The sequence below is a fragment of the Dicentrarchus labrax genome, unplaced genomic scaffold (genome assembly GCF_905237075.1).
Source record: "Dicentrarchus labrax unplaced genomic scaffold, dlabrax2021, whole genome shotgun sequence".
Taxonomy (NCBI): Eukaryota; Metazoa; Chordata; class Actinopteri; family Moronidae; genus Dicentrarchus; species Dicentrarchus labrax.
In genome coordinates, this window is record NW_026136722.1 from 9,239,204 (window position 1) to 9,255,069 (window position 15,866).

The 15,866-nt window shown below is 40.8% G+C and overlaps 3 protein-coding genes across 3 annotated transcripts in view; 2 read left to right on the forward strand and 1 right to left on the reverse strand.

Annotated features, from left to right (window-relative positions):
* Positions 1-111: 111 nt before the first annotated feature.
* On the reverse strand, positions 112-3,223 carry LOC127357170 (uncharacterized). Its single transcript, XM_051389425.1, has 4 exons — positions 3,083-3,223; positions 1,857-2,542; positions 1,594-1,707; positions 112-1,445 (listed from the first exon to the last, which is right to left on the reverse strand). The coding sequence occupies exons 2-4, from the start codon at positions 2,496-2,498 to the stop codon at positions 513-515; spliced, it is 1,689 nt and encodes a 562-aa protein (XP_051245385.1). The 5' UTR covers positions 2,499-2,542; positions 3,083-3,223; the 3' UTR covers positions 112-512.
* A 36-nt stretch (positions 3,224-3,259) lies between these two features.
* On the forward strand, positions 3,260-6,245 carry LOC127357173 (RNA-binding protein with serine-rich domain 1). Its single transcript, XM_051389430.1, has 7 exons — positions 3,260-3,352; positions 4,261-4,407; positions 4,519-4,704; positions 4,805-4,910; positions 5,256-5,409; positions 5,501-5,642; positions 5,793-6,245. Coding segments are annotated over exons 1-7 (843 nt in total). The 5' UTR covers positions 3,260-3,350; the 3' UTR covers positions 5,899-6,245.
* Positions 6,246-7,329: 1,084 nt separating this feature from the next.
* Positions 7,330-15,866, forward strand: part of LOC127356470 (arf-GAP with dual PH domain-containing protein 1-like) — a 14,241-nt gene continuing 5,704 nt past the window's right edge. Inside the window, exons 1-4 of the mRNA XM_051388245.1 lie at positions 7,330-7,624; positions 10,427-10,557; positions 11,278-11,369; positions 12,653-12,735. Coding sequence (XP_051244205.1) covers positions 7,534-7,624; positions 10,427-10,557; positions 11,278-11,369; positions 12,653-12,735 — 397 coding nt within the window. The 5' untranslated portion in view covers positions 7,330-7,533. The remainder of the gene's footprint in view (positions 7,625-10,426; positions 10,558-11,277; positions 11,370-12,652; positions 12,736-15,866) is intronic.

Below are 15,866 nucleotides of genomic sequence, written 5' to 3' on the forward strand. Positions count from 1 at the left end.
ATATATAGTAAGTTATTACAAAACTTAAAGTATCATGGAACACGTTTTTGTTGTAATCTTCTAAATGATAACTTCTCACACACTGCTTTACACATTGAAATGGAAACGTGCTTTGGATCATAATAATCTTTTTATTTTTTATCAGTTAGCATAGAGGTATGAAACTTAAGTTTGTAATGCCAATCCTAGTGACAGAAAAATAACAGATACAAAATAAACATAGTCTTAAATAAAACACATAACTTATCATTTTCTGTAATTCTGTAATTATTGTCCATAGTAAAGACAAATAAATCCTAAACACATTTTCATTATTAAAGCACTGTAATGCCTTTATTCTATTGCTGTTTGTATTCTCTTCAAATGTACTTTGGAAATAAATTAATTTAAAAAATGCTACAGCATGTGTTCATTGTAAAAACATGTGACTTAAATAAGTATTCCAAAGCAACTCTTAAAAAAAGCACACCTAAGCCCTTATGGTCCCAAAACACAGTGGCATCTGAAGCCCTCTAAGGTCCTTCCACTTTGACAATATTGATCTGTTGATCCTGTGGCTGGGTGGACACACTGCAGTCCTGGAGAGTCCTTGCTGAACAGCTGCTTGGGAAATCAGACGTTTTACTCTCTGACCCTCTGAAAGTCTGAGAATGTGACTGGTTGTATGTAGAGACATAGGACTGCGTGTAAGGTGGCATGAGTGCTTGACAGTTTTGCTGTTGGTAAGCAGCTGCATACGGTTGTGTTTGAGGGGGAGTGTGGGTAAGTTGGAGGTTCTCAGCATTGCTACACGGTGGAAACCCATTCATGCTTGAAGGGCTCAGTCCTGGCAGTTTAAAGGCCTCAACATTTTCTAAACTCTCCAAAGAGTTATAGCTTGGCTGGGTTTGGCTGCACTGACTGTACGTGCCTTGACTGAAGTTGAAGGTGTCTTGGCTGAAGGAAGTAGATGCAGAAACTGTTTGTAAATCAGAGGGTGATGGAGTTTTGTTGTGCTGCTGTTGAATACCGCTACAACGTCCAAGTTTAGAGGCAAAACTCTGAAGAGTGCTGAGGATCTGCTTCTGAATGTGAGTCTGCTGCACTTGCTCCCTCTCCAGGCGGCACTGCTGCTCCACCAGCATCTTCACCGCCAGACCCAAGCTGCGCACCTCAGAGCCCAGGGTCTGAATCTGATCCTGCAGACCACCTCTCCCTCCGGCATCCTGGACTGCCTGCTGGGGGCTCGGGTTCCCCTCGCTACGAGTGGCGCCCTGGCCTCCAGGGGTCTGTAGTCGGATGACGGCAACCCCTGGAGCCGAGGATGTTAAAGGTGACGGTGACCGATTAGGAAGACGAATGCCAACCCGGGGGAGAGGATGAAGTGAACGGACGGAGAGACCCGGTCTCTGTGTGACAAAACGCCTGGGGGCGCTACCGCCTCCAGGCTGACCTTCCATAACACTCTGTGAAACATAAAAAAAAAAAAAACATGGAAATAGTCAACAACTGTGAAAAGTTATTAAATCTGTCCTTGACCAAGAGCTGGCACACACATTAAGGTGAATAAAGGCTGAGATCATTAATGGTTTTTCAGGTTTGCTTTTTTCTCACCTTTTCAGTGGTCAGATCATAAGTTTCAGGTGGCTGTTGCACTGCACTTCTCATATCAGCACCTTGGACACTCAAGTGATCTCTCCTCAACAAGGATGCCACCTGGTGGAATGACTGTTGAAAGGCAACATATACCAGTTAAGACAGAAAGCTGACTTGATTGATTCATGGTATAGGTAATTACACATCTTTTGTGCCATTGTAAACAATAATTACAAACTCAACATTGGTATTTTGACAGAAATGATGTATGAAGTAGTTACCTTCATCCTGTGTGAGAGAGCTTTATCCAAAAGCCTCTTTCGAGCTGCCAGCATTGAATTTGTGGCTGGAGAAGGAGTGACTCTCCTCCTCATGAGTGCTCCTGAAACTGTTACCGTGGAAGGCACAGCGCCTGCCTCGGCCCTTGTAACAATGGACTGGGGAGTTCTATGTTCGCTGTTCTGTGCAAGGGAGGTGACACTAACAATCTGGATGTCATTTTCTTCCTTATCTCCCTCGTGCTGCTGTTCTGGCCTCTTGCCTCCACTGGTCTCCCCAGACCCAGATGGCTTTGCACCAGTATCCGGATTTGTGGAAGTGTTCTTGGGAAAATTTGCAGCTGCTGTAAAGCCAGCATGGTGAGATGCCTCCCGCAGAAGATTTTGGAGATGAATATTACTCCAGCTCTCTTGTACTACCCCAGCTCGAGGCTGCACCTGCGCTGGCGATGTGCTGCTTCTAGCTTCCACGGGTCGAACCCTACCTGGCGGCCTGCCTTGAAACTCCCTCAGGAACAGGTAGATGGCCTGGGCAGATACCTTGATGTTCTCCAGCTCCAGCACAGCTTTTATTTTACGGAAACTCAGACCAGCCTTCCGCAGCTCCACTACTTTGTGTTTGGCAGCATCATCCAGTCGGCCCATGATCTCTCACTCCAGAGGAACTCTGTGAGTTGGGCGGAAAATCTCTAAAAAAATTCATATAACAAAACTGTAACACTTGGTGTGTGCTCAACACTGAGACGCTGTGGATTGTTGCCACCACTGCAAAAAAAAAAAATCTGCTCCGTTTCTCAAAGATTTTGTTTTGTGATAATTTTCCCTGTTTTTTAGCCAATACCACATTTCCCCGTTGTTATAACAATGTATTACTTTATATTTCAAATCAAGAATATGTCTTATTATTTTACTGTATCAACATATCCAAGTAAAACAAGAAACTAGATCAACACATGAAAAAATAGATCAGAAGAAAACTGTTTTTTTTTTTTCTGTCGCCGCAAACGTTGCAGTCGATACGATGAATGGCGAGATGGTTACAGGTTATTATGAATGTACGTTAGTAACTAAAAGTTCGTCATGGTGGCAGGAACACGCTGTGTGCAATAGTACACATAACCTACAATAACCTGGTTCACCTGCACCTCGGTAGCGTCACAGTTGTTGGCAGAGATAGCCCGCTAGCTAACGACGGCTAGCGCAGAGCGGTTATAAAGTGAAACGCTAACCTCGTGAAAACCTCGTCAGAAAGAGATTCCTCTTTTCTTTTCACGTCCGAAATATTTCCGTCCTTGCATAGTTACGTTGTAGTGTCACACACACACACGCACACATACATACACTCACATTTTTTTTTAACGACAATAACATAAATAAACAAAATGAGTTGTAAGTGGCGCTCAGCTGGCTACGTAACTTCCGCTTCGTCGTCATCCCCGAGCGACGTTTTTCCTCAGGCCGCAAGTGGTTGAAGCGGAATCCTCCCGTTTGAAAGAAATGTAAGTTTGAGCTCTTCTTTGCTTGTAATCGCGCTAGTTTCGATTCCTGCGTATATTTTATAATGCACGAGAAATTGTACCGCATTTTTATAACCGTCTGTGCGCCCTATGAGTCGAGTAGTAATGGTTAAACAGCAAAACCCCGTAGCTACGTCCTCCTTGTTTTGAGCAGCCAGTTGAATGAAAATCAATGGCGGCGGGTTTTTGTACGCAGGCACCGTTGTTGGTAGTATAATTTATATAGTCTGCGATGTTTAAGTGACAGCAGAAGTATAATTTAATATTACATTTTTCTGCTGTTATAATTTATTCACGCACTCCCAATACAATAACATTAAAATTCAATAATAATAATAATAACGTAAATTGTGTAACTAATAATTGCGTTACGGTCTGTGTTTACTCTCAGCAAGAGGTTTACACTCTTAATAACTTTATTTGGTCACTTCCTCCCCTTTGGGTGTAGATACTTAATGGTATTTATTGTCACAGGCACATTGCTGCATCGTGTTCATGTGTTGAAGAAACAATAGTTAATAGTTTGATTAGTCGACAGATGATTGGTGGCCATTGGCTATCAGTCATTTTGATCAATTGAGCAATCGTTTCAGTCATTTATCAGCCTAAAAATCGTATGTATTGTTGATTCCGGCTTTGCAAAAATCTTGCCTTTTTCTTAAAAACTCCTGTTTTGTATCATAGTAGTTTGGATATGTTTGTGTTTTTCTCACTGTTGATAAGACAAAATAGTAATTTGACAAAAATCTCTGGGGAATCTTCTACTACTGTACTACTCTAAGTGATCAGTCAGAAAAGTTATTGACGGATTCATTGTTAATAGTTGCACCCCTTACACCATTCACAGCATGTATGAATCAAAGTAACAGCAGCTTGCGTCTGACTTTAAGGGCACCGTCACCCACAAAGCGTAAGGAGGAGGAAAAAACGAAAGACAGAGGCAAAGAAAAGACCGCTACCAAGGATGGAGACAAGGAGAGAGGACGGGAGAAAGCAAGGAAACGCCGCAGTGCCTCTACTGGCAGCAGCAGCAGCAGGTTTGTTTACTATGTTACCTCTGTTATTATTTATGTTTGTTACTGAAAAAAAATAATGAATATGTGTATTTTGTTTTCTGACACGTTTTTCTTTGTTTTGACCATGACCAGGTCCAGATCTAGCTCTACTTCAAGCAGCAGCTCTGGTTCCAGCTCAGGTTCCTCAAGTGGATCTAGCTCATCTGGTTCCAGCCGCTCTGGTTCTTCAAGCTCTCGTTCCTCCTCCTCTTCCAGCTCCTCAGGCTCCCCGAGCCCCAGCCGTAGGCGTCACGACAACCGCCGCCGCTCGCGCTCAGCGTAAGTCACTTTTATAATATTCATACACTGTGATGTCTTTTATTTTCACTCGTTTGAGTCACGGTGAGGTTAATCACTGTTTTTGTTTGCGACTCTGCAGGTCCAAAACACAGAAGAGGGGAGATGATAAGGAGCGAAGGAAAAGAAGTCCGAGCCCGAAACCAACTAAAGTTCATTTAGGGCGGCTGACCAGGAATGTCACTAAGGTCAGCTGAGATATTAAGCTTTTTATTGGCAGAACACACAAATATGATTTACCATAATTTGAGATTATAGCACTGCCTCAGAAACGTCATGTTGGGTATATAAGAACAACCTGGTTCATAATCTCCTGGACCAAAATGGAAGTGTAAAAGAATAAAATAAGAATTTTGATGCTGGTGTGATTATGTTAATTCATTATGACTATGGTCCAGTAAACTGCCTTTTCATTTCCTTATTCTTGTTGCCAGCAGTCTATTTTATGTATTATGAACAGATACTCCTCCACAGATAATCATAGCTTTCTGTTAACATGGTTCTGATGATATATTTCAATCTTTTTTGCACAGGACCACATCCAGGAGATCTTTTCCACTTATGGAAAAATCAAAATGGTCGAAATGCCAATGGACAGGCTCCACCTACACTTGTCCAGGGGTTATGCTTATGTGGAATTTGAGACTCCTGAGGAGGCCCAGAAGGCCCTCAAATACATGGACGGAGGTAGGCCAGAGTGTTTGTTTCAGTGACCCTGTCTTGAAGCATTAACTTGGGCACACGTGTTGAATAAATGTGATGACTTTGTTGTTGATAGGTCAGATTGACGGACAGGAAATCACTGCGTCTGCCGTGCTAGCTCAACGAGTCCGTCCTCCACCTCGTAGACCATCTCCCCCTCGCAGAATGCCCCCACCACCGCCTATGTGGCGTCGGAGTCCACCACGTATGAGGAGAAGGTACATTGAATATTTTGCAGTAACACTGTCCATGTAAAGATAAAATTTTGTTGTATGTTTATGTTCTTCAGTTCAGACCATTTAGTCTGTGCATTCTTCCTGCTTTCCCACCACACAAGCAGTTTTTTCTAAAAGTTTGTCTCCTCGCAGGTCCCGCTCCCCCAGGAGGCGGTCCCCAGCACGCCGCCGTTCTCGCTCCAGATCTCCTGGTCGCAGGCGTCACCGCTCTCGTTCCAGCTCTAACTCCTCCAGATAGACAGGTCCTGATACCAAGCGATCTCTTTGATTCTCTGACACTTCTCTGATCAGCTGGAGCTCAGCCCAGCTCCCTGGAAATAAAAACATCTACATTGTAGCCAACACAAACATCTGCCTGCATGTAGAAAGCTGAAGTGTTTTTTTTATTCTTATTTGTGCAAATGTGAGTTTCCTTTCATATTTTGTGTTTAAATTGATCCTGATGAACCAGTTTTGTGTTTATTTTGTGTTTCAAGCCAAGTTTGGGCTCCACTGAGATCTACAAATATTTCTTTTAAAGTGTGACTTCTTTTTACCACTTACAGAATTTTTAGACATTTTGAAAAATAAAAATGCTGAAACATACAGTTTGTGAGTTCAATTTGTAACAGTCCGGTCAAGATTCTGAAAGGCCTTCGCTGTTAACCTTCTTGGCTCTGTGCCTGTCAGCTATGTTTGCTCAGTGTTACCAAAGTTAATCTTCTGGAGAACGTGTTAATGTTTAATGTGTCTGCCACACTTGATTGAATATCAACCAAAAAGATACATTTGCTCTCATCATCCTGTTTTTAAGAGCTTTAACGCCTATAAACATGTTTTTTCACTTGTGACAGGCAAGACAAAAGGAAGATTTAGCACCCTATCGATATATCCTCAAAGTTTAGAAAGGGTCGGCAGAAAGCTAAAACCACTGTAGATGCATTTATGCTGTGGAAACACTACAAAGGGTACACATAAGCCTTTTCAGTAAGCACATTTTATATTCTGTCCTCTACTGAAATAAGTAATGCTTAATATATCGCAGCCCATATTGATATTATTAAACACCCCAGTGGTTTTCTTGTTATGTCATGTAAATAATGTCAGTGGTAAACAATACCACGTTTATAAAAAGGCTCTGCATACCCAGAGTGAACCCACACAGGTGGTTTCAATAATTTTGGCTCCTAAAACCTGATTGGTACTACAACGTAGCTCCACCCACCTTCAAACACAGGCCCAATCACCCACAAGTGCAAACACCATGTGTCACAATAAAAGAATAAGGTATTTTAATTAAGTATCTTTACCACAATTATATAAAAGGTAGTGAGTTTGGTGACAGCTTGTCAAATGTGTTACTGCTGGGGCAATTTTTAGGCGCAGTTCAATATTGACTACAACCTCCAGCATCATATTAATGTCCTCATCAAAAACAACTCTTCTCCTGCAAATACAAACCCGCTTATGTTCAGGTCGAAAGCGAAGAAAAGCAAACAAACACCTGAGTGAAATATCTGTTAAATATTTCCTGGCTGTAGAGTAGTGAGAGAGGCAATCAGAGGGTAAATGTGGATGTATATTTCTTACCACCTTAACAACCGCTGGGTGTCTCCCTCTACAGAGAGACACAGGGACAAGACTTCAATGCATTTATTGTTGTATCTATATGTAGTTTTTTTTTTTTTTTTTTTTTTTAAGGCATATACACAAGACTGACCATGCTCCATCATTCAGCCACTTTCCTCCTACAACTACAGCCATCGCTTTAGATGTTCGCGAAGCGCTCTTACAATTTCAGCCCAGCGAGTCCAGGCGGCAATCTTACTTTCGATGCATGAGAGTTTAAAGCTTTCAGCCGCTAAGGAGGCATCTGAGCTGAATCATTTGCATTATGGCTTCGGATCAAGAAAAGAACAGACAGCGTATGAAACAGCTTCTGGGGAAACCTGGGAATGGAAACTGTGCCGACTGCGGAGCTGCAGGTAGGCTGGAGGGGAGTCACTGACAGATGCTGGACACATTTTATTGACCTTTTTCCTACTTTTCTTTATACGTTCTGTGACGATCCTACTTCTCTCTTATCCCCATGCGTTATTATGAGCTACAAATAATCAACTGTAGGGCATTTACAGCAATTTCACGGCGTTGTTTTTTCGCGGGAGTGTGCAAGGTCGTTGAGTTTCTCTTCCGAGACAGTCACGATGTGATCTAGGCATGATTATGAAATATAAAACAGTTGACATAATGAAGATCCTCACACAGGAGAGCAATGGACTTCCCGAGGAGTTCAATAAGAGAGCAACTAAATATTGTATAAGCTTTTTAAAAAAACTGCTGTATTCATTGTACAGGCGTCTAGCAGCTTTCATAGATATATTATGTTATAAATAAATAACATGTCGACCAATGAGTGGTTTTTATTTCAACTTAGAGCTCAGTCTTGGTTAAAAAAGTGGTTATCATACTAAATCTATTTAATGAATCATATTCCCATCCCTAGGCGGGGGTCTCTTTTTCACATGTATATTGTGTTGAAGGGCCAAACATATATTCATTTCCTTTTGCATGTACACATGTGGTCACACCTAGTAGATTAGCACTTCAAATCTGCAGTTCAGTAGCCAACATGGCAAACAGGTGTGGTTTGTGAAAAAAAAAAAAAAAAAAAAAAAAAAAAGGCTCATCTACAGCCTGAGTTTAAGTCAGAGAGGGCTACTGTGGTTTATTGAATGTATTGTTGTGTCCTACTTTGCTGTGGTCTTGGTTCATTAGTGTAAGCTTTCTAAATTTACTTCAAGATGGATTGCGATAAATATATCAGAGCATTTACTCGATCATCTCTCTTCAAGTCCATTGAGCCCTGGAGGTTTTTTAAAGGATGCTCATATTTAGAGCTGCAGCCAACAATGTGATGATAATTTTTCTGATGAGTCAAAAATGTCTAAAATAGTGGGGGGAAAAAAGCCCACCACAACTTCCCAGACTTGCAGCTAACCATGACAATATTTTTTTGATGAATCATAAATGTCTAAAATAGTGAAATAATGCCTACTACAACTTCCCTGTGCCCAGAGGGTGACGTCTTACATATCTTGTTTTGTTCAAACAAAGACATTATTAGTTTAGTTTGAATTATGTTAATAAGATGTGGAAGCCAAGTTAGACTGTTTGATTGTTCAAGTCCAACAGGCTACAGGCCCACATAATACAGAGAAGATGGGAGTGGCTTACGACACATCTGTGTCTTGTCTCTTATGTACAGATGCACAGTCTTACATGTGTGCTGCTTTGTGATTATGCACAAGGAAGTAAAATTTTCTCTCGTTCTCATGCTATTTTTTGCAGCGTGCGTTCACTTGTTCTTCTATAGCTGCGGTTGAAAGGCTGCAGCCTGCTGATACACACTACTTGACACTGTCCCCGTTTTCTGGCTCAGTTACAAAATAACCACCAACAGCAGCTGTGATCTCACTTTGCATTCAGGAGTAATGGTTATGAGAATTAGATTTTTAAGTGTAGGAGGAGCTGTGCACATGTAGCCATTCACACATTTTCTGCAACTCTTGCATGTGCTGTTTATGTTCAAAGACCTGCATTTAAAAGAATTAGCTTACTGTCATACAAACAAATCTGTCTCTAATTACTCATTTAAAAAAGAAAGGGGGAAAAACAAGCCATGTATTCATTGTGAGAGTCGGTGAAATTGATGCTTGTCATGCTGCATGCTCTTTTCACACTTATCTCCCTCCGAAGAAACATTTGAACAATGTGACCTTTCACTGAACCTTTTTGAGAACATGTCAAAATGTCATGAGCGCTGAAACATAAATGGGTGACATGTTACAATGTACAAAGTAATGTGATACAGTTTATGTGTGCTTAATTTCAGTGCATGTTTTATGGGACACAGAGGCGTTTTGAGGTAGCAGTGACTCATATATTGTATGAAAAAAAGTGTGAATGTGGTCTATGTGTTAGTAACATGTTGCACACATAAGTAACAGTACATGAATTCCTGAGAATTTCCACTATGAATGAGTTATGAATTTGGGTATAAATAGCATCTATGAAACACTATCCTGTTGGGGTGATTCAAGGTGAGCATCAGTGGTGCCGTGTCTCGTCTCTTCTCTGTCTCTCTCTCTCTCACTCACTCACTCACTACTGCCACCATGCTTAAAAAACGAAAAGGAAACACCCAGTCTGTTCTTACACAAACCTAAATACGATCTAGCTCTTGATTGACATAATCCTGACCCAAATATTGATCATCTGTGAAACTGGGGGAGGGTTTGATGATCACTGAGGATGTGATCTGAGTTGTTTAATCTGGGGCATGGAGAGGTGCTTACTGCACTTTGGGTGACCTGCTTCTTGTATGGAAAATAGTTTTTTTGTAAATGCAAAGACAAGCAACTTTGTATTGTCTTTGTCTATGTATTTAAGTCAGAGAGACCGAGAGAGAGGACTCCAGGCCTCCAGGATTTGAAGGACTGATAACCCCATAATCTCGCTCCGTGTTCCTTATCTCTGTCTTACCCCTCTATCATGCCTGCCTTGAATCTTGTGTCAGATCTCTATGCGTATCTACTTCTGCTATTTTCTCTCTCACCAGGCACAAATTAACTATATGTGATTAGAATTGTTAATGTATGACTAAGTAAAAAATTCTGTCTGTTGTTAATAATGTGTCAACCACTGGTTTGATTGTCAGTGTCTGTTAGAAGGAAGTTCAGAAATGTCAGTGTGTCTAGTTTTTTTGAGATCTTGATGTTGCGTTGCAGATCCAGAGTGGGCATCCTACACCCTGGGTGTGTTTGTGTGTCACAGCTGCTCAGGCCTCCATAGAAACATTGCTCAGATCAGCAAGGTGAAATCTATCCTGTTGGATCCCTGGAGCTCCTCTGAGCTGGAGGTAAGAACTGTCTGTTTTATTTATACATACCCCAAACAAAGTAGAAAAGCCCTGTGTTTTGTAAGAGAAGATCAGCCATCGATAGTCTGAAACTTGGCTCGAAGTAACCTCTGCAGCCACTGGCCTCGCCCTCCGCTAGCCCACCCCTCTCCACTGTGAGCATCACTCTGCCTGCCACTCCGCCCCTGCATCCCTGCTTGGAAGAATAAGACGAGTCATTTGTCTCAATTGAGCACGGCCTAAAAGGCATGAGCCAGCAGCTGGCTGATACAACCAATATCTTTGTGTATGTGTGTGAGGGTGTTTGTGTATGTGTATGTGTATGTGTTGAATCCAGGGACACTCAGACTTTAACAGACACACTTTGAAAGTGAAAATATCAAGAATGAGAACATTTTAAAAATTGTTTTCATACATCTAGTCCAGTCAGACTAACCGTCTCATGCAGCTGTCCACTCTGTGTGCTCGTGTCTCTGTCCCCATTTCTTCTTGATTTGTGTGTGTCATCTGTAGTTTCCTACCTAGCGTGCTATTATGTGCCGAGTAGTGTCCTCCTTGTTAAATACAGAGACACAAAAGAAGCAGTGGCCAGGGCAGCAGTGCTGTCTCCCTGTGGTCACATAAGCCTGCAAGCACCTCATTATATCTGTGTGTGTGTGTGTGTGTGTGTGTGTGATATTACATACAAACATCAAATGTTTCTCTTCCTCCCATCTGCAGTTTATGGACTCTTTGGGTAACAATGCCTGCAAGGCCAAATATGAACAGATAGTTCCTGCCTTCTACTACTGTCCAACACAAAAAGACTGCATGTAAGTGATGTGTCCTCCTTTCCCCTCAATGTCTCATCCTGGTGTTTCTGTCACCTCTGTACTGGCGGTCAGTGATTAGTACATATCTGCAGCATAGACGGATACTTTTTTTAATCCTGATTTTGAACAACCATACAAGTGAAGGTTATCATGCATATTTGTGGCTTATAAAGTTGTGTAAAAGGTAGTTTAGGATGAAATGCCTTTTTAATAACCAGGTTTGTTCAAATGCTAAAGGTATCAATAAAACATTACACTTCAGTGAAATCTAGTGGCAGCCACAATAAATTACACTTTTTAAAGTCAGATTCTTTATTTGACTCCTTGTCCTTTTACATAATGTAGCTGGTAAAAAAAATGCTGGTGTTACCTACCTAATACGGTTACAGATTTAATGCCACTATTTTAAGTCTGTCTGTCATCAATCAACAACATTACAAAGCTTTGCTGATATATACTGTGGTTATTTTGTGTATAAAGACAGTAAAATATTACTGATAGCATCTTTAATGCTGCAACTATTTCTCCCCAGATGGATACATTCATTAACATAGGGGTAACAAGTGGTTCTGGTAGCCATGGCTGACATGCAGAAACTCCTCAGTGATAAGAATGGCAAGTTCCTGCAGTTAGAACAGGAAGCAGCAGTTCAGTACAAGGGTTTCTTCTTAACCGTCCAGTGATATAAATAACAGTACATAACAACAAAACACTGAGCTGTCAAGTTTATCTTAGAATGGACCTGTGTTGTGTTTGTGTGATATGTTTTAGGCAGGACAAGGGAGGGGTGGATTGATTAGAGAGGAAAGAAAAAGGTATGATCCAATAAGTGTGAAGGGCTTTGAGCACCCGGGGGAAGAGCTGTACAAAGCCATTACATTAAATACTGTGATGCTGATTTGTTGAAAGCGACACAGCTGGTTAAGCATGGGGAAATGATGAGGTGTCTCGCATGCTGAAGATACACATACAAATGCAAGGTGTTGTTTATGTATAATGCTTTTTGGATGTTAAGGATAATTACCAAGGAAACAGAGAGTCCAGAGAAATTAATTTAATAAAGATGGAAAGAAGAGATGAAAGAAGAGCACGAGCCATATAATCAATATTGTGATAGATGGAGGAAAAAGGGAGACACGAGTGATAATTACAAAAAGATGAGTCAAGCAATATTTATTTGCATGAAATGTAGCTCAGAGGCTTGACATCCATGTAAGTTAATGAGACATTTCCAACAAATCAGCTCAAGCATGAAGTAAACATCCACACCAACTGTTCTGCAGGCTCCTGCGGGATCAATGGATCCGAGCCAAGTACGAGAGGAAGGAGTTTGTGTGTGTGGAGAGGCAGGAGCCCTACTCGGCAGGTAAGAATGAAATCTCCGCAGTCCGGCGCACAAACACGATGTACTGCTCGCTTACTCAGGAAAACAAGTAATTGTCTGCGTCTCACACAGCACCACCTATTCAGCATTGAATGAATACTCAGTCGTCATCCATTTATCATTACCAACATTCTTGAGTGAAACAGCTGATGAAATCCAAGATAAAGAGTGACTGATGACGGGAAAGGAGAGCTCATCTCACACCCCACTTTGCTGCCTCAACTGAAAGGAAATGTTAGATATTTTGAGAAATAAAAGTAGTTACAGCAACTACTCTGAAAACCTGAAATTGTTTTTCTTTTTCACATTTCTATGTATGTATCTTGCTCATTTGCAATTTAATCGACATCCTTTTTTAATACCACATGATGCAGTCTTAGAGTACAGTTGTTTATCTGCATCCATGAAAGATACAACAGTATTATGTGTGGGGATGCAGCACAAACTCCTCTTGTTTCACTAGTGGATGATGATCTTATGAAAAAAAGTGTGTTGTTGAGGTTCTGTGTGTGTTTTTATTTGGGCTGCTAATGGCATTACTGTCAAAGGGTGTAATAATAAACAACTGACGGCCCAGTAGGCACCATTACCTGCTGCTCATTTACATAGCCCAGGCCAATTAGCCAGTCAGATTGCCTGACTGTTTGTTAGGTAGTGTCAGCATGGCTGATGTTGCAGACACGATGACAGCTTGTCATCAAGGGAACAAAATTGCCCTTTGCTGTCTTCCTTATGCTCCTCATGTGTCCTCCTTTTTTAAAAATTCTGCTATACCTTCTTGTTTTTTTTCTTTTTCTTATCTACACCCTTCACTGTTTCTGCCTGATCACAATATCCTTTTTGTCCTGGCTAACTGTGTGAAATAATTTTGTCATTGGGCTAAACTCAGTTCCTCACTAAACAGGCATTACAAAACCACTATATCTGTCTTTTGTGCTGAGTCATGTGCCTGTGTGTGTCACAAATGACAAATGTCTCTTGGCTAATGGCCCAGTGGAGCCTCATTAAGAGAGAGAAAATGGCACTGACCTGACCGCTAATCAGACTCATCTAATCAATAATGGATTATTATCTAGACTTGCCAGACTGACTGGCAATGATGGAAATGCTAAGATTTGGCCTTTTTATAATCCCATAAGACTCAAGAATCTTATCTATTATATACAGTGATGGAAGATGTACTCAGATCCTTTAACAATACAACAATGTTTGACAATACTCCATTACAATGTTCTGCATTCAAAGTCCCACTTAAGTAAAAAAAGTAAAAGTACGGATTCACTATTTGATAAATATTTTGAACGTTTGGCAGGACTTCACTTTAACCCCTCCTATTTAGCTTTTATAAGCCGAATATAAACATTGAATAAATGGTTCATAAGAGTAATTTTAATGAGATATTATGATGTTTTTAAGTTATTAATGTACAGTATTTGTAACCAATAATAACTTACAACTTTTAGTGTATTGACATTCAGCATCTATTTAAACACCAGCCCCCACTTATGCATTGTGCAATCAGGAGTTACAGTAGTCAACCAATACCTTTTAAATAAACTTACTGTAGATGGATCCACTGTTTTTCAGCCTGCACCTCATTAAAATGTTATTTTCCCATCATACACATGAAGGGCACAACTTAAGAAACTGACTGTTTTGCTGAAGCTTCCCACTAGGCTTTAGCGCAGTCTAAGCTGTCAGTATTGTCAGAAATGTATATGTTCTGCTCATGAAAAATAATGGTCAAACAAGAACTTGTGCAGCCTAAAGTCAGTTTAACCTGACATACGATGTGGTTTGTGGCCATTTTTGAAAGAACATTACTATGTTACTCCCCCGTGGAAGTTATGGGCGGGACTTTTTCTTCACATTTGTGTGTGATGTCATTTCTATAGCCAGTGTGTCAAGTTCACACAAAATTACACAAACTAAAGTCCCCACAATAAGGAAACACAAAAACACAGTTCTCACTGGGTTGCAATTGCAGTTAAAACACCATTAGGTAGTTTTAAGAAGTGTCTTTACTGTGTATTAAAAACCTTAAATACAGCTCAAACAGAAAGAAAAAGGCAAATCTCACTTTAAGAGTCTCATGACTGTCAAACTCTTGCTCTCTGTCCTTCTGTCTCCCTCCCTCTCCGTCAATGGCCTCTTGTGTTGTGCTGTGCAGAGGTTTAGGAGCATGTGGCTGTGTGTCTGTGCCACGGAGGAAGAATGGCCTCTTTTGTGTACAAGTATTCTATATAATATTGCTCCTAGATTGTTGGCCAGGAGAAACTAACGGTGATCTGTAGAAGACCTGAAGACATACAGATTCTCTGGTCCAAAACTTCCTCTGCTCTCCCAAGTGTTTGCAAATCTTAGATACCCTGTTGGAACAGTGAATGACTTCTCTTCTTCTCCTCTGCTGCGTTATGTTGTTGTGGACAGTCTGACCCTCCCTCCTCCCTTTCAGCTGTGGAACAAAACTTTCTGACTCATGAATAATTGATGAAACCATCGCTCAACCAGGAGTTCACTGCTGTCTGTGACTTGCACCATGTCGACTTTATTGCTGTACAGTACAAAGAAGCAAGGAACCGAAGCAAGTGGACCAACAGACAAACAGCCTGTGTTTCTTAATTTCAGATCCATTTCCTAGAGGAAATTGGCATCTGAGATGTAATTCTCTCTCAAGATTTCTCTTTGTGCTTTGCTTTTTATCGCATTGCACTTTAGCACTGAGGTACTTCATTTTCAATGGAAATGCTTTTCTTGTACAGTTCCCTGCAAAGGAAGTGATTTATCAGTTGTCTCTAATGTGGTCTGCTATTTTAAATGATTCCATGTAATGAAAAGAAACTAGTCAAGTGCTATTTGTGTTAGGCTGTGAGTCACAGGACTTTGTTATGATTATTGCCATGGAACTACAGTTAATGATTCAATAAAGAACAAACTAGGACAAAGCTAGAATTTAACCAAAAAAAAGCTGAAATGCCTATTAATACTAATAAAAATAGTACCTTGTCACTGTGCTGCGGGACTGATAACGCCTAAGAGTAGGATGTGCAAACAAGTCTTCTTACTTGCCAAAACATGAAATTATAGAATTATTATAGACTCAAATTAAAGCA